The sequence below is a fragment of the Larimichthys crocea genome, chromosome XIII, assembly GCF_000972845.2.
Source record: "Larimichthys crocea isolate SSNF chromosome XIII, L_crocea_2.0, whole genome shotgun sequence".
Classification (NCBI taxonomy): domain Eukaryota; kingdom Metazoa; phylum Chordata; class Actinopteri; family Sciaenidae; genus Larimichthys; species Larimichthys crocea.
Genome location: NC_040023.1, coordinates 5,651,108 through 5,669,980, shown reverse-complemented (window position 1 = coordinate 5,669,980; position 18,873 = coordinate 5,651,108). Strand labels below are relative to the sequence as shown.

The 18,873-nt window shown below is 39.5% G+C and overlaps 1 protein-coding gene across 1 annotated transcript; it reads left to right on the top strand.

The window, feature by feature from the left end:
• The first annotated feature begins 5,421 nt into the window (after positions 1-5,421).
• sf3a3 (splicing factor 3a, subunit 3) lies at positions 5,422-12,470 on the top strand. The gene is made up of 17 exons (XM_019267890.2): positions 5,422-5,694; positions 5,805-5,852; positions 7,490-7,542; positions 7,964-8,069; positions 8,166-8,238; positions 9,025-9,116; positions 9,207-9,289; positions 9,373-9,511; positions 9,610-9,678; positions 9,775-9,842; positions 10,280-10,387; positions 10,484-10,553; positions 10,727-10,891; positions 11,628-11,738; positions 11,864-11,954; positions 12,047-12,102; positions 12,197-12,470. The coding sequence occupies exons 1-17, from the start codon at positions 5,599-5,601 to the stop codon at positions 12,272-12,274; spliced, it is 1,506 nt and encodes a 501-aa protein (XP_019123435.1). The 5' UTR covers positions 5,422-5,598; the 3' UTR covers positions 12,275-12,470.
• The last annotated feature ends 6,403 nt before the right edge of the window (positions 12,471-18,873 follow it).

Here is an 18,873-nt window from a genome sequence, read left to right as displayed (position 1 = left end):
TTCCCTCCAACCAAGCCCTGTTAAGAACCAACTGGTACAGGATTGTTTTAGCCGATCCCGGGTTGTAGATTTATTGCAAATGTTTAACTCCTATGTACATTTTTAAATTCCAATCTATCCTCACGGTTCATTTTAACTCCACGCGTTACTGTGTTATAGGTTCATCCTAATGTTTGTTTAATGTGTGTTTGCATGCTGCTACATTTGCTGTTTGCAGCCCTTTTGTAGTTCTATCTCTATTTTTTATTGCTAGGTCACTTTCTATTTTTTTTATTATAGCTTTGTATAGATGTATTTTAACTCCTCTTGCACATTTTTAAATTCAGATCTATCTCAGGTTCATTTTAACGCACGTTACTGTGTTATAGGTTCATCCTAACGGTGTTACTGTGTTTAACGTTGTTAAGGTGTTAACGTGTGTTGTTTAACGTGTGTTACCTGTAGTTCAGGTAAACCGTGTTAACTGAATGAATGACTAACACTAAAGTTAGCTCGGGCTCAACTATCATAACAACAGAAACGAAAGTCTCTCTTACGTCCAGGCATGGCTCTTGTCCGGGGTCAGATTGATCTGGTCCCGCAGCTGTCCGGGACAAAAAACAAAAACAAATCTAATAATTTATTAATTTAAATCAACATGCAGCGGGTTTACACATGCTAACGCTAACGCTAGCCGCTCACCGTGGACTTCTTGTGCAACATTTCTTTATTTGGCGTCCATCAGCCTCTCTTTCTCCTCGTGGTAGCGACGCTGCTGCTCTAAGTATCGTCTCCCTTGTTTAGAACGTGTCGTATTTATCCTTAAAAACACAAAGAATGAGCTTCTGACGAGCATAAAAATGAAAAAGTGTCGGTTACGTTTGTTTTCAATGCGCATGTGAGCGGCGAAACGTCGGTCACTCAACTCGGTCCAGAGAAACACGGAATGCAGGTGAAAGGTTCCGCTGTGGTGATTGTCGATAAACACGGACAGGAGTTTCTAAAAAAAAAAAAGAAAAGTATTATTAATACATGAGTCCCAAGTGACACGTTTAAAAGAAATATTTAGTTTATTTACTTAAAATGTGCAGGTGAGAAGTTTTAAAGCTGGCCACAGTGTCTCGATGAATTGGATCAACATCTGGCTCCCTCCTATAGTAAGCAGGCCACCAAAGCCAGACATCATTACAGCTCCACAGCTGTAACCCTGCACTGCAAAAAAATATGCAAATGCACAAAACTTGCACAAAAAATAAGATGGATTGGCATCCCTCACTCTATATCCCTCACTTCCTTTGTAGTCTGCACACTGTCATCAAAGTCTGCCACAGCGCTTCAGAGAGCACACACAGTTTTTTTTGCGCGGACTCGCGTGGGAGCGCGCCCCGGAGGCGGTCTGGTCTGATTTGTCAAGTTTGCGGCAAACAAAAGAAAACATTCAGGAAACGAGGAATCCCTGACAAAACAAAAAGACTTATATTAGATGTTTAAAGGAGCAATCAGCAAAGTCAGGAGGTTACCGGGTTGTATCATAATGTGTTATTCTGTGGCAAAAACTATTATTGCCTTCACTTTTGAGAGGAAATGATACAGCAAATGATCGATCTTCAAGAAAAAGAGGAATCCAGTATAATATGTAAAGTACAGGAATCATGATCTAATAAGAAGAGGAGAACTGTTGAAGAACATCATATAGAAAAGGTTCATAAAAACACGCAAAATCAATATAAAAAACAGTAAATACATACAAACACATATGCAACTATTGGAGGTATAAACTTAAAGTCCAGTGTGTAAGATTTAGGGCTCTATTTATGATAATATATTCAGACTATGTTTTCATTATGTGCAATCACCAGAAAATAAGAAGAATTATGTTTTTTTGTTACCTTCGATGAGCCATGAGGTCCTCTTCCATGCAACTACAGCCGGCTCTACATGTTTACCACCATTTATAGCTTTATTCTATAGGAAGGGAAGGTGAGGCAAAAAAAGGTTGCAATCAGCATTTTGAGTGTCACCACAGAAACTCTTGCTATTCTGTAGCCTATCTGTATGTGTGCATGGTAGAAGCATTAAAACATAGTCCTGTAAGATCAGGGTGTCCAAAGTATGGCCCAGGGGCCAATCACAGCCGCGGGCAGATTTCTATATATATTATTTATGGCCTACTACTACTACTAAAGGCAAAACTGCTGGTGTTATATATATATATCTGTCAGATGAATGATTTTGTTAAGAGAAGAGCAAGAGTGATATGTTTTAAACTTAAATGTTTACTGTTACTTTGCATTACTCATGGACATGAGGTTAAGTTTGTTCAACTTCATGCAAGTTTAATGTATTCCATATAATTATTTTTCTTTATTTGACTCCCGATGTGAAAGAAATAAAGAACTTTAAAAAAAAAGATTTGTTCACGCCTGATTGGCTAGGTTTGGTTTACATTGTCATTGGTTACAGTGCATTGTATGCCATTTTATAATAATAATAATACATTTTATTCCATATGCGCCTTTCTGTCACCCAAGGACACCTTACAATAACGTAGAGCGTGACAGCAAGTATAACAGAAAATCAAACAAAAGAACCATAAAAGTATATCAAATTACAAGAATACAACATTAAAAAACGATTAAAATAGGACAATGCAATTGAATCTGATGGAAAAGGCTGTTTTAAAACAGGTGGTTTACGTGCAGACTGAATTGTGAGAGTGAGTTGATGTTCCTTATGAACGGTTCCTATTGGTATTTTTTTATTTTTTTAAATGTTAGTAGGCCCCCTGGCATCTTCACATTGACAAATATATCCCTCTTTAAAAGACATTTGGAACGCCCCTGCATTAAAAACATAGTCCTCATACAAATCTATAACAGCCCGACTGTTATATATCTGCTATCCACGTTCTACTGCTACTGTAATCATTTATCAGTCATTGTAATTGTACAAAAATGTTTGTTAATGTCTCCTGTACCTGTGACATCATTGCATGTCTGTTTGCCTGGGAGAGGGCATCCCTCCTTTTGTGGCTTTCCTGAGGTTCTTTCCACCTTTTTTCCCTGTAAAGGGTTTTTTGTGGGAAAGTTTTTCCTCACTCGAAACGAGGGGTTTAAGGCAGGGGCGCCGTATAGGGGGGAAAAGTTAGGACTATCCAAAGCCCCAAAAAATAGGACCACAAAAATAGGTTAAACACCAATAGGCCACCTCTGATATAGCACCTTTCATAGAGAATTGTAGCCCAAAATGCTACACAGAGCAGAGTAAAAACAGAAATAGACAACAGAGCAGTTGCATGAAAAACTAGAAATGAAAAGAAAAGTAAAAACATAAAACTACAACAATGAAACAAATAAGATGAAAAGAACCTATAGGGTAAAAAGCATAATTTAAGAACAGCTGCAGTAAAAGTAGATATGACCTGTACAGTAAAGACCTGTAATTAAAGGCTTACAACTGTTTTGCGTCTTGTAGTTCAGTACTAGTACTATTTACTGCTAGTGATTTGTACATGCATGCAAGTCTGCATACAGTATGCAGTGCACTTCACTATTTGATGTGAGATTAAAATCCACCATAAAAATGTGCCCCTGCCTTAGACCCTCGTTTGAGTGCACTTAAAACCCACCTGTTTAAAACAGCCTTTTCCATCAGATTCAATTGCATTGTCCTATTTTAACCTGTTTTTAATGTTGTATTCTTGTAATCTGATATACTTTTATGGTTCTTTTTGTTTGTTTCTGTTACTTGCTGTCTACTCTAATTAATTGTAAGGTGTCCTTGGGTGACAGAAAGGCGCCTATGGAATAAAATGTATTATTATTATTATTATAAAAGTTGCATACAAATGCACTGTAACCAATGACAATGTAACCAAATCTAAGCCAATCAGGCGTGAACAAATCTTTTTTTTTTTTAAAGTTCTTCATTTCTTTCACATCTGGAGTCAAATAAAGAAAGAATAAATTATATGGAATACATTAAACTTGCATGAAGTTGATACAAATCTTAACCTCATGTCCATGAGTAATGCAAAGTAACATTAAGCATTTAAGTTTAAAACATATCACTCTTGCTCTTCTCTTTAACAAAATCATTCATCTACAGATATATATATAACACCAGCAGTTTTGCCCTTAGTAGTAGTAGTAGGCCATAAATAATATATTATAGAAATCTGCCCGCGGCTGTGATTGGCCCCTTGGGCCATACTTTGGACATCCCTGATCTTACAGGACTATGTTTTAATGCTTCTACCATGCACAAATACAGATAGGGCTACAGAATAGCCAAGAGTTTCTGTGGTGAGCACTCAAAATTGCTGATTGCAACCTTTTTGCCTCACCTTCTCCTTCCTATAGAATAAAAGCTATGAAATGTGTGTAAACATGTAGAGCCAGGCTGTAGTTGCATGGAAGAGGACTCATGGCTCATCGAAGGTAACAAAAAAACATAATTATTCTTATTTTCTGGTGATTGCACTCTAATGAAAACATAGTTCTGAATATTATTATATTATAAATAGAGCCTCCTAAATCTTACACACTGGACCTTTAAGTTTATACCTCATATACCTCAATAGTTGCATATGTGTTTGTATGTATTTACTGTTTTTTATATAATAGTTGCATATGTGTTTGTATGTATTTACTGTTTTTTATATTGATTTTTGCGTGTTTTTATGAACCTTTTCTATGAATGTTCTTCATACAGTTCTCCTCTTCTTATTAGGATCATGATTTCCTGTACTTTTATCTATATTATACCGTGAATTCCTCTTATTCGATTATATGCTGTATCATTTCCTCTCAAAAGTGATAGGCAATAATTTTTGCCACAGAATAACACATTATGATACACCCTGGTAACCTCCTGACTTTGCTGACTTTGCTCATTTAAACATCTAATATTAAGTCTTTTATGTTTTGTCAGGGATTCCTCGGTTCCCTGAATGTTTTCTTTTGTTTGCCGCAAACTTGACAAATCAGACCAGACCGCCTCCGGGGCGCGCTCCCACGCGAGTCCGCGCAAAAAAAACTGTGTGTGCTCTCTGAAGCGCTGTGGCAGACTTTGATGACAGTGTGCAGACTACAAAGGAAGTGAGGGATAGTAGAGTGAGGGATGCCAATCCATCTTATTATTTTTGTGCAAGTTTTGTGCAATATTTGCAATATTTTTTTGCAGTGCAGGTGTTACAGCTGTGGAGCTGTTGGTGATGTCTGTGCTTTGGTGGCATGCTTACTATAGGAGGGAGGCCAGATGTTGATCCAATTCATCTGAGACACTGTGGCCAGCTTTAAAACTTCTCACCTGCACATTTTTAAGTAAAATAAACTAAATATTTCTTTTAAACTGTGTCACTCTTGTGACTCATGTATTATTTTTTTTTTTGAGAGAAATACTTACTGTCCCCGTGTTTTATCGACTTAAATCACCACAGCGGAACCTTTCACCTGCATTCCGTGTTTCTCTGGACCGAGTTGAGTGACCGACGTTTCGCCGCTCAACATGCGCCATTGAAAACAAACGTAACCGACACGACTCCTTTTTTTCATTTTTATGCTCGTCAGAAGCTCAGTCTTTGTGTTTTTAAGGATAAATACGACACGTTTCTAAACAATGGAGACGATATTAGAGCAGCAGCGTCGCTACCACGAGGAGAAAGAGAGGCTGATGGACGCCAAAACTAAAGAAATGTTGCACAAGAAGTCCACGGTGAGCGGCTAGCGTTAGCGTTAGCATGTGTGAAACCCGCTGCATGTTGATTTAAATTATTAATAAATTATTATATCTTGTTTTTCTTTGTTTGTTTTTGTCCCGGACAGCTGCGGGACCAGATCAACTCTGACCACCGAACAAGAGCGATGCTGGACGTAAGAGAGACTTTTTTTATTTGTTTGTTTTGAATAGTTAGCACCGAGCTAACTTTAGTGTTAGTCATTCATTCAGTTAACACGGTTTACCTGAACTACAGGTAACACACGTTAAACACACGTTAAACACACGTTAAACACACGTTAGGATGAACCTATGACACAGTAACCGTGAGTTTAAATGAACCTGAGATAGATCTGAATTTAAAAATGTGCAGAGGAGTTAAACATTTGCAATAAATATACAACCCGTGCTAATCATCTATACAAAGCTATAATAAAAAAAATAGAAAGTGACTGTAGCAATAAAAATGAGATCGAACTACAAATGGCTGCAAACAGATGGATGAAAGTCACAGCATGTAGCAGCATGCAAACACACATTAAACACACATTAGGATGAACCTATGACACAGTAACCGTATGTTAAAATGAACCTGAGATAGATCTGAATTTAAATATGTGCAGAGGAATTAAAAATACATCTATACAAAGCTATAATGAAAACTAGAAAGTGACGGTAGACATAAAATGCTTTATAAAAATATGAGAGAGAACTACAAATGGCTGCAAACAGATTAGATTAGATTAGATACTTTATTCATCTCACCACGGGGAAATTTACTTGTTACAGCAGTAGAGGAAAGTTTAGCACACACTACAGAATTAGAAAAAAGTAGAAAAGGCAAAAAAACAGACAGAAATTAAACAGACAGAAATATCTATAACCTACAATAAACACGAAAAACAATCAACTTTCAAAACAGACAAGTACTGACGATAAAAGTGGCGCGATATATGAAAAGAGTATTGTAATGTAAAGTGGCCATAGTGTACGAAAATATAGAAAGTGGCTGTAGAAATAAAAATATGAGAAGAAACTACAAATGGCTGCAAACAGATAAATGAAAGTCACAGTCACAGCATGTAGCAGAGGTTATATAAATAAATTACTAAATTAAAATATCCGCTGTTGCATATAACCACATTAAAGACTAGAGAGAAATAATGTGGCTGCACGTCTGTGCGAGCAGCGCACTCAGTTTAAAATGTATCTTTCATTATGACCTATTTATTCGTTAGGCGTGCAAGAGATCTGGATCACTGTCCTCTTATTGTTGATAGATGTGGCACAGTTCTGGTTCTGGCAGCTCTATGGTTGTATCCGCATGATTTAAATGCAGTTATTGAAAGTGTGTTGTGGTTCAGGTTTAGAGCACGTTGTCCACCAGTCAGAAGTTTAGTGGTCGATACGTCCTTTATTAAGATACTGAACCCCAAATTGCTCGTGTGTGTGTGTGTGTGTGTGTGTGTGTGTGTGTGTGTGTGTGTGTGTGTGTGTGTGTGTGAAGCGTTTTGAGTTGTTGGAAGGCTACAAAGGTGCTATGTAAGAACAGTAACCATAAAAGCATATATATGTTAAAATACTTAGATTTAAACATCCGTGATTGGTAAAGAAAATAAAAGTAAATCCCTCCGTTGTTTACTGTAATGAACAGAACACCCTGGCAATTTAGAGGTACCCTTGAATCAAACTCTGCAGTCGGAGGTTGAAAGACAGAAATGCATGTAAGTTGGATATAATGCATCGTATTTAATGTTCAACATGAAAACAAATACTGTTTATCTTTTGACAGAGGTATATGGAAGTGAGCGCAAACCTAAGAGACTCCTACGAAGACAAAGACGGGTGAGTCTTTTCTCTGTGACGACCTTAACTCATATCCAGATGTGTTAGGCTGCGTTCAGACAGGATCAGGTGTTGTGGTGTGTCTGTTTGTGTTGAACATAACCACTGTGATTATCTGGCTTTATCAATGTCTGTGGTCTCTCACTTCTCATTCACTGTCTCTTGACCGATGCTTGCTTACTCTCTCTCTCTGTCCATTGGACGCAAACCAAAGGAAACTTTCTCCCGTCGCTATTTAGCGGCGGTGTTTCCAAAAGTTGCATCTGAATAGAAAAATCTGTGTTTAAGCCACAACACCGGATCCTGTCTGAATGATCTTTCTTCAAATTACAGATGTTTGGAACGATTTTCTTCCTTGCAAACAGTTGTTTGTTGTTATTCTTTGTGTTCTGACTGAGAAAATACTTTGTCTTCACGACAGAATGAGAAGGGATGAACTTGCCGCCATTTCTGGACCAAATGAGTTTGCAGAGTTCTACAACAGACTGAAACAAATCAAGGAGTTTCACCGAAAGCACCCAAACGAGGTAGTTGACCTCTCGCTTATAAACGATTAATGGTTAATATAAATCTTTTTTATCTAGAATAATAACATTCGTGTTTTTTTTGTATTTTTTGTGTAGATTTCCATTCCCATGTCTGCAGAGTTCGAGGAGCTGATGAAGGCCAGAGACAACCCGAGCGAGGAAGCTCAGAGTACGTCTCAATGCATTTAACACATTTGTTTTGTCTTTTTAAATGAAGATTTTCCAGTCCAGCAGTGAAAGTCTTTAGAACTAACGACTAACCGAACTGCTTCTCCTGATAAAACCCTGTACAAATGACTATTTTTTATATTTAATATTTCCATTTTCACCAGAAATGAGCTAGAATCAGTGTCAAATTGTCTCTCTCTTTTTTAGCTCTGTTTTTGGTCTCCACCATCGCGTCTCTAACTCTGCCTGCCTGTTGTGTCATTGTAGGGCAGGTAGTGTACGGTGGCTAAGCTGCATGTTGCAGCCAGAAACAACGCGATGAAAGCGCTGAGCGTAAAGTTGCAGTCACAGTTTCACGGCGGCTCCATAAAGCTGAGCGGAGCTGCAGATTCTCGTCATATCTCTCTGTAGGATTATTGATGCGAGCGACCCCTTTATATTGATTTTACATTGTCATTTGATACATTGTAATGATAAAAACATCAATTATGGCCACTTTAATCAAATTCATCATACAACACAGACATTCTGCTGCTTTGTGTACTCATCACTACCCCTGGTCACTCAATAGTCTCTGCATTATTTGCATCTGTCACTTGTGTGAGCTGTATATCGTCCGTGTCAGGATCCCGATGGAGTAGTGACTCCATATGTCCCGACAGGCGGCTGCCGAGGAGGCTTCTTATGCAATTCGAGCCTCGCTTGCCAAAGCCAGCTCGCTCTATAGACAGCCTCCAGATCTGTAACGGACGACTGAGTGAGTGAAATCTGTTCGTGTCTTCCACAGACCTCGTGGAGTTCACCGATGAGGAAGGATACGGCCGCTACCTCGACCTCCACGACTGCTACCTGAAGTACATCAACCTGAAGGGAGCCGAGGTAATGAGCCTTTTTAAAGTCTGCATAATTTCTGCCGGACCTCCAAACTGAAGTTCTTTATAACCACGATCTATACTCATCCCTCCACAGAAACTCGAGTATATCAGCTACCTGTCTTCATTCGACCAGCTGTTTGACATCCCCAAGGACAGGAAGAACGCTGAATACAAAAAGTAGGTGACCGCTAACACTTGCGTAGAACTTTTAAGTAGAATGTACACGTTAAATTAACGCGCTGCGGCGGCTGTTTGTGCAGGTATTTGGAGATGCTGCTGGAGTATCTGCAGGACTACACAGACCGGGTCAAACCGCTGCTGGACCAGAACGAGCTCTATGGAAAAGTGCTGATCGACTTCGAGAAGAAATGGGAGATGGGGACGTTTCCAGGCTGGCCTGTAAGTTCTCCTGACAGATCCTTTCATATGTGGCGACGGTCGCTGTTTCGGTTCTTACATGGTGTCTGACCCGCTCGTCTCATCGTTGTTTTTTGTAGAAAGAGACCAGCAGTGCTTTGACACACGCCGGAGCTCATCTGGACCTCTCTGCTTTCTCCTCCTGGGAGGTAAAACATCAAGTGCTCATACTCTTTTAATATTTATACTAAAGTTGCTCATTCATTCTTATACTGATGTTTTTCCTTCCTCATTCCTTTCCACAGGAGTTGGCTTCTTTGGGTCTGGACAGATTGAAGTCTGCCCTCATGGCACTGGGACTGAAATGTGGAGGGTGAGTTTGTTTACATGTAGACAGTGAAGAAGGCTTTATCAAACCCTCAAACTGTCTTTAAAAGTTGTCAGATCAAAACAACTGAGAGCTACAGACAAAACAAGTTATTTTTAGGATCATTTGCAGAACACAAACTGGACAGAAACTAAATAAAGTGTGTCTTCATTAGTCTTTCCAACAATCACAGATGCTAAAAGCGAGTTATAGTCACAAAAAAATGCGCCACTTGACAGGCTCATGTTGGTATTTTTAGTCACCAGCAACATTATGGCAAGGATCTACACAGAGAGAAATCTTTTGTTTAAGCAAGAAACAGCCGTCCTTACTATTGCTCATCACTCCACATAACCTTTCTCTGCGCTGCCAGAATGTGCGGCTCAAGTTTTAGAGCAGGTCGTGACAGCTCAGTGACTGTGTGTGTCTGTGCCGTTGGTCAGGACTCTGGAGGAGAGAGCTCAGAGACTCTTCAGCACGAAAGGCAAATCTCTGGAATCACTGGACCCTTCACTGTTTGCCAAGAATCCCAAAGCCAAGGGCCCTAAAAAGTAAGTGGGTGCTAAAATTTCAGTCCAATGCTGACAGCGTCTTATGATAGTGTTCATTACATAATTCATAACAATTTCCATCCATCACTCCCGCAGAGACACCGAGCGTAACAAGGAAATTGCCTTCCTGGAGGCTCAAGTCTATGAATATGTGGAGATCCTCGGGGTGAGTCACTATATCATCGGGTTAACTCCGCCGTTGAATTCATAGATGAAGGGTTAGAGCTGACACCTTGAGAAAAGTGTTAGCCGGGCCGCGCAGCGATGAGAGCGCGCTCGGATAATGGTGGTTTTTTATTAATGACAGCCGTTGATGTCGTCGTCGTCTGCGGTTTACAGGAGCAGAGGCAGCTGACTCATGAGAACGTCCAGAGGAAACAGGCCAGGACCGGAGAGGAGCGCGAGGAGGAGGAGGAGGAGCAGCTCAGCGAGAGCGAGAGCGAGGACGAGGACAACGAGATCATCTACAACCCCAAGAACCTGCCGCTGGGCTGGGACGGCAAGGTGAGGAAGACAGTAGTCCTGTTTTATAACACAATGACATGACATGAATGGAATATAATATTCTTTACCGTGTTTTCATGAGTGTATAATCACCTGGAAATAAGAATCATTATGTTTTTATGACCTTAGAAGGAGCCCCAAGTCCAGTTTGTACTAGTGATTTATCTACAGAAAGTAGATAACAGAAGAGTAATAGAACACCTGCTGAAAATCGTGTTTTTGCTGACCCCTAGTGGCTCGGCATGACCCTTGTTTTTGTTTTGTTTTTTGTTTTTTTTTGGGAGAAAATTACCCCTGATGATGTAACAGTGATGTCATCAGAGTCGTCTCAGGTTAGGCTCACAGGCTAAACATCGAGAAACGGAAAGAATGTGAAAGACGCGTGTGTTTACCAGGCAGGAGGCTGTAATGAAATGCACTGTGGGAAATGTAGGATTCACCTCGTCTCCGTCATGCATGGTGACATTTGGCCTTTAGCGTCTGCTGCTGCTTTAAGTTTGAATTGAATCTGCCTCTCATGAGTCCCCTGAAACTCTTAATATGTCTCTGCCTGCAGGTTTGATTTTGACATTTTCATCCATCTCTGTGCAATATCATATCAATTTATATCTTTTAGTATTTGTATTAGTACTGTCCTTTAATAATATCCATCTCTGTTGGTCTTCTGTTTGTATTCTCTGCTCACTCTTTGTTTGCTTCCTGTCTGAGCTGCTGCTGTTTTTTTATTCCCTTGCAGCCGATCCCATACTGGCTGTATAAACTCCACGGGCTGAACATCAACTACAACTGTGAGATCTGTGGAAACTACACGTACAGGGGACCCAAAGCCTTCCAGAGGCACTTTGCAGTACGTTGTTTTTTAATTTAAGGACTCGGTATTACTGAGGCGTTGTTATCGCGTTCGGTAAACATCCTCGGGTCTTCTAACAGATCAGCACAGTACATTTAAACGTGTGTTTTGTCTTCGTGTAGGAATGGAGGCACGCTCACGGTATGCGCTGTCTCGGAATCCCCAACACGGCTCACTTCGCCAACGTCACGCAGATCGAGGACGCCGTCTCTTGTAAGAGTCTTTGTCATGAGCTTGTTGTGAACATCTTTTTTTTTTTTTTTTCTTGTCTCAATAAGAGTCTCTGTGTTTGTTCGTTCCTCTAGTGTGGGCGAAGCTGAAGTCTCAGAAGGCGTCAGAGCGGTGGCAGCCAGACACAGAGGTGAGGAAACAAAGACACCTGATTGGGAAATAATGCTTCCTAGTTATAACGTACGTGCTCATCGTGTGGTTTGTGTGCTTTTTTTTTAAATCAGGAAGAGTACGAGGACTCGAGCGGGAACGTGGTCAACAAGAAGACCTACGAGGATCTGAAGAGACAAGGCCTGCTGTAAATCGAGGAGAAAAGAAATGTATCGTCTAACGAGCGTCCTTTAAGATCGGCTATATTTTTTATCACCCTGTTTCTTTTTATTTGTATGTAGTAATGTTGTTTTACAGACTGTGTCCTGCCCTCCATTCCTCCCTTTGATAACTTTGTAATGTGGCAACCATTGATCATTATAATAAACTGAGTACTTTTGTCACAGCCATGTGTGTTCTGCTCTGCTGGTGAATCTCTCCTTTATAAGGATTTCTGTGTTTGTGTGTGTGTGCTTTGATTTATTGTCGCCGTTGACTCATAAGTATATTTTAACTCTCTTTGCACAGGCCAGTTTACTACTGCGATTTTATGGTAGCATTAAACACCGGAGTAATAAATTAAAACGTGGATAGCTGTATTTCTTTTAATGCTGTTGCCATATAGCTTCATTTTTTTGTCAAATTATGTCCATATATAGTGCAACAAATCAACATTTTAAGGTTTTCTGCTTCCAAAAATCATATTAGACAATAAAATCCCAAACAAATTTTATTTTTTATCCTTCATACTACAGAAAACAACTCCCCGTCTTTTTAATGGAATGCATTCAGACTCTCGCCACATTGTTTTATGGTAGGGTGTTATGAGAAGATGCTGAATAATTGATTGACATAAGATAAAATTATTTTTCCTCCGGGAGAACATCGCCACAGATGTGCCGATAATATAAAGCAGTGTGTGAAAATGGCAAAAGATGAAACCAAATGTGTGAGTGTAGTGTGTCCTTAAGAATTATTATGTTGCCTTTAAACCTGGTAATAAATACTTATTGTTACATTTTAAACAAGTTCCCATAAACTGACATGTTTTAAATGTTGTTTGATGGACAAAAAGGAGAAACCTGGGACAGTTCAGACAGGAAACATAGGTGATTATTTTCAATACACCCTTTAAAAATAAAGGATCAAGTTTAAACCTAAAGTGGTTTTTCATGGTGCACTTTTTTTCTATTGGTTCTTAATAGGTCCAAGGTTAAAACCACACTTTCTTCAGCTGTTCAGATGGTCCCTTTGTTGTTTTTTAAAAAAATAGGTTACATTATTATTATTATTTTTTATAAAGGGTGACATAAAGAACATTTAAAAGGAAAAAGATTATTAAAGAAAGAGGTTCTTCAGAGAACTTATCAAGAACCAGGATTTCTTGGCGTGTTCCAATAATCTGCAGATTGTTTTCTTGGTTAATCAATCAGTTGTTTGGTCTGTAAAAAGTCAGGAAATTAGTGAGTTTTGGTCAACCAACAGTTCACTTTATTAAAACAATTAAGGCAGCTAATCATCTGCTCTTGTGATGCACATTCTTCACAGTCATCAAATCATATTTAAGAAGCTGGAACCTTTTAAACGTTTAGCGTTTCTTACAGCAACAGCCATAAAGAAATTGAATAGATTACTCAAAAGGCTGCGGATTATTTCTAGCAGTGCAGATTCAGTTCACGGGAGGTGAGAGCAGGTTTGTAAACCTCACAACCACATTAATCAACCAAATGACTGTGAGCAAAACCATCGCACACACATGCACTTCCTCAGACTTTCATCAGGTCAAACTGATATTTGAATGCTTTCAGCCATGAACGGTCGGTTTATGATCCGACACAGACTGTCTGGAGGATTTTGTAAAGAGGGAATCAACAAATGATGGAAATGCTTCAAGCTCCGGCTGTGTCTCGCACCAAAATTGTCTGTTTGGGCCACGTTTTTTTTATCTGATGATGGTCCGTCTTCCTATTTTGATGAATGTTCCTCTTCAGTTGGTCTTACTATATCTCGGAAAAGACTTTAAGCTCTGATAGCTGCCAAATAATTTGTTCTTACCGAGGTGGAAACGCGGCCTGTATCTATCGGTAATGGATAACGCTGTCTGAGAAAAAGTTGTTTTGGGAGTACTGACTGTTATTTGTGTTCTGTCTCGACATAGAAAACAGTACGTGTTGGGGTGGAGGGAACAGTTAGTTACTATACATGATGGATGGTTCAATAGACCTTTCCACAGTAGCCATTTTGACATGAAATAGTAGGTTAACAACACGTGTTACTAATGATACTAATTAAGGCTCAGTTGGATTTAGGTCAAACGGAGTCAGGGTGCTGCTGTGGTGCATGTTGGCTCACTGGGAAAGGGTATGCTGCAATCAAGTGGCAACCTCCATGGTCAGGTCTGCACATGATCCACATCTTGGCCGATTTTTTTTAGATGAGCAGAGGCGGAAGAAGCAGGACTACCAACATGGCTGCAGCCAGAGCCACAGATTTTAAGCGTGGTGGACGAATGCACTGTCCATTCTCTATATTGTCAATGGTATTGGTTAACTGAGGAGCAGTATCAACAACGTTGTCAGGACTAGTTTCTTTCAGTTGCGTCTCCTGGCCAAAGTAAAAACATTTTTAAGCCGTCACGACCTAGAGAAAGCCATCCATGCTTTAATAAGCTCTAGGTTAGACTATTGTAATGCACTTTATGTTGGCGTCTCCCAGTCATCCCTCAGTCGACTTCAAGTCGTGCAAAACGCTACTGCCCGTCTTTTAACTGACACCAGCAAACGTGCGCACATCACTCCTGTTCTTAAATCCCTTCATTGGTTTCCTGTTCTTTATAGAATTGATTTTAAACTTTTAACATTTGTTTTTAAAGCTCTTAACGGCCTCGCACCTTCATATTTATCTGAGCTTTTAAGTGTTCGCAATCCTGCTAGAGCTCTGAGGTCTAAAGATCAACTGTCACTGGAAGTGCCCAGGTCAAAATATAAACACTGGGGTGACCGAGCGTTTTCCGTTGGCGCCCCCAGGCTCTGGAATCAGCTCCCCGTCGAGATGCGTCTCGTTTCTGACCTGGGCCTTTTTAAATCCAAGCTAAAAACCCACTTATTTAGGATGGCTTTCAACACCCAGTAGTATGATGAGACTTTTATCATTTCTTATTTGATTTTGTTGCATTTTATTGTTTTTATTTTGTTTGTTTTTTACCTATCGTTATTTATTATCTACTGTAAAGCACTTTGGTACACCGAAAGGACTGTTGTAAAGGGCTGTATAAATAAAGTACATTACATTACATTACAGTGTGTAGGATTTAGTGACATCTGATGTGATGTAGCAGCCGATTGCAACCTCGTCGCTTCACCCTCTACTTCGAAGAATGAAGGAGAAACTATGGTGGCTACGAAATGTATGTAAAACACGTGAAAGGCCCTACAGGTGACGTCACGGATGTGACATCCATTCTTTATACTGTCAATGGCTGCACTTAAATGTAACTGAACCTTAATTAGCATCAATGGAAACATCTGTGTTTACCTGCTGTGAGAAAGGTCTTTTATGTTCGTGTAAGAACGCCTCAGTAATTGTGTGATTGTCATTTTGAAAAGGTTTTTTCAAGACACTGACGAATGTTCAAAGAGCTTTCAGACAGATCACCTGAAAATGAATATTCCTCTTACTGAATACCGTGTGTAAAATATGGAAAACACCTTCATATTTCATTTAATACCGACCTCATCATCAGTGTTTTATCACATTACAGGGAGCATGCAGATGAAGTGACAAGCTCATTACCTGCTCCCGCAGCTCCCTGGATGCCCTAATTCATTTTTAATTTGTTTACAGGTGAAGAAGAAAGAGAAAAAAAAAGTGGCTAAATCTAAGAAGCTCCTTGATTGTCTGATTTAGTCGCTTTCAGATTAATCTGGAGTGGCATGACTGATTGGTTTCATTTCTAATTTTGAAGCAGGAAGAAAGAGGCTTCTTGTCCTCCCATTGCACTCATTTTTCCGCTCGCTCTATTCAGTAATAATGACTGTATTACTTGTAAGCAGTCGCTGCATAAATTAAATTAGATGACATGATTTCCATGCTACAGACGCGCTGATGTCTTATGTATTATTCCTACGGAGCTGGGTCACATGATTAATATCAACAGAGGGAGCCCAGAAGTCAATCTCTGAATATGCAGAATCAAGTTTATTTGTTTGTCTCCAGCGATCCTAGCAGCTGGGGCTGACGGGAATGTCATTAGTTTTGTATTTGGTCATAAACCAAAAGTATTGGTCTAATTGAAATGTCGAAGATGAAAAATCTGATATTTCAGCTCATCCTGTGGTGGCAATAAATGTTTGGACAGAACTTTACAGCAATCCATCCAATAGTAAAACTGTCAAGATAAAACAGATTACACCAAGACAACTGGAGCGTCTCTGCCGAAGGTCTCAGACTTAAAAAACAAAACAAAATCCAAAGTCAGATCTGCAACAAATCTGTGGAAGCGTGAAAGAATCAATAAGCATTCTGTCGTTGTCTTACAGTGATGGTAGACAGGCGACTGTCTCACCTGGCCTCCATGCAAGAGAATCCACAAATAGACTTTTCTTTCTGGTACTGACTGAAAAATACAGTTTGAGAATCGCTAGAGTCACACTGCTCCTCAAATATTCTGTCTGATTTACACTCCTCTAAAAATGTCACTGAAAACCTGCCAGCGATAGTCTCTGAGGGAATCTGACTTTACACTTTTACATTTGTGAACTGCCCTGAAACTGAATGTGCCTGTGTTGTGTGTGTGACTGTGGCTAAGGATGATGTCACCCATAGAAGAGCCGTTGAAGCCGTTGAAGCTCAAAATCTCTGGCTCGAGCCATGTTGGCACTCCTGCCTCTTCGGCCTCGAGCTAATCTAAAAATCTGCAAAAATGTGGATCATCGGCGGACCTGAGGCGGACTGAAAGACGTCTGGGTGTTCAAAAAAGCCATCTGTAACAGCACTTCTGTGTCACTCAAAGCACCAACACTGTTATAATTCTGCATTCTGTGTCACTCAAAGCACCAACACTGTTATAATTCTGCATAACTGTAGGCCTTAATATAATTTGAACAGGTGAGTTATAGAGAAATTCACCCTCAGTACAGTTGTCATGAACGGGGAAATTAGCTATAGAGACCAAAACTGTTTTTTGTACCAGGCTGTAAACATGTTTATTTCTGCTGTGAAGTTGGACATTTGAATATGGGGACTTATGGAGATTGACTCGTTCTGTAGCCAGCCTCAAGTGGACGTTTGAGGAACTGCAGTTTTTGTATTTGTAGATATTATAACACCGCAAACATATTCCATTCATTTAAATCAATGCAATCTAAAGTAAACTGAGTTTATGATGTATGGGAGCATGGGAGTGACTTCCTATAGTCTGCTGGTTGCCCGCTTATGCTAAGCTAAGATAATCGTCTCCTGGCTCCAACTTCATGTTGAACAAACATATACGAGTGTGGTATCAATCTTCTCATCTAACTCATGGCAAGAAAGTGTATTTGAGTGTATCTCCCAAAATATTAAACTGTTCTTTTAATAATATCTTTTTGTTTGTCCTATGTCCTGATGTTCCTACCATCCACTCTGAACCTTACAATCACTCGCGTTGTTACTAGGAATTAGATATGAAAGGAAAATAAAGCAGGATATTACATGATAACAATGTTGTTGGGTCATGCATGTGCTTGTTGAAACTCTCATCTTGTATATTGAATCATATCTCTGCGTCATTATCCAGATACCGTGCAGGCATCTGTGCACAAGCGTAATCTCTGTTATACAAAGTATCTGTCTCAAGTGTAAACTACTGATTAAGCTTGTTTTGATAATGTCTGCACATCGTAAAACTGAATTTGAAAGACTGAACAACAAACTGCAACTTGTGGTTTCATGTTGTAGTTACAAGTAGACATGGCTGCTGCTGAAACCTCTGTCAGCAGTGTGTAGTAATCTGATCATCTCAGGGCCTGATGCATGCTATCATTATAGTGATGATGGTTTGACATGAGAGCTGTCAACAGCTTTACTGTAAACAACCTTTTACTTTAAGCCAGGATATTAATAACTCAACTGTGACAAATACAGAAGACAAAGTATTAGTTTGACAGTTAATACAGAGGAGCTGATGTATTCAAAACCAGCTTTTTCCCATTTCTTTGAAGCTGTATATGTTAACTGGTTTAACTTAGATACTGCTTAGGACATTGATTTGCTCAGCGGTGATTTAGAAACCTGTACTCTGTGTTATAATGAAGACAGTAGCACTTGTCCTCCCTTTTTAAACCCAGCATTCAAGCGTTTGCAGGCAGGCTTTTAAACTCCAGCAGATGGGGCTCTTGTATTCAACAGTGGTCATGCTCATTATACCTAACTTTTCACCACTATAAATAGTCACATAATTTCCATATAAATAATGCATATATTAATAATAATATTGGGGCAAGACATAATTCAGTATTGGCCTCTTACAGTGGTTAAAATCCAACATTTTCAACATGCAATCCTCTGTTTTTTTACAGCTCATCAAAGCCTGCAGATGGTGCTGCTTTACCATGAGTTTCTATGGAGAGAGATTCAAACTAGAAAGACTAGTATCGAGTCCTATGAGTTCAGATTGAGGTGGATAACATGTTTATAGAGAAATGTAATGTAATGGTGCAGACTCAGGTCTGTTAAAGCAACATTGTGCAACTTTTTCCTAACAACTAACTGATTTTGGTGAAAGAGTACATTATGTTTTTTGGTTTTTTTGTAGAAAGCTGTCTTCTTCTAT

Excerpts from the sequence above, each read along its gene's own strand:
- sf3a3 (XM_019267890.2), top strand. The coding sequence starts at position 5,599 with ATGGAGACGATATTAGAGCAGCAGCGTCGCTACCACGAGGAGAAAGAG. Across the intron at positions 8,070-8,165 it reads ACCGAAAGCACCCAAACGAG|ATTTCCATTCCCATGTCTGC; the intron begins GTAGTTGACCTC and ends TTTTTTGTGTAG. Across the intron at positions 9,679-9,774 it reads CTGCTTTCTCCTCCTGGGAG|GAGTTGGCTTCTTTGGGTCT; the intron begins GTAAAACATCAA and ends TCCTTTCCACAG.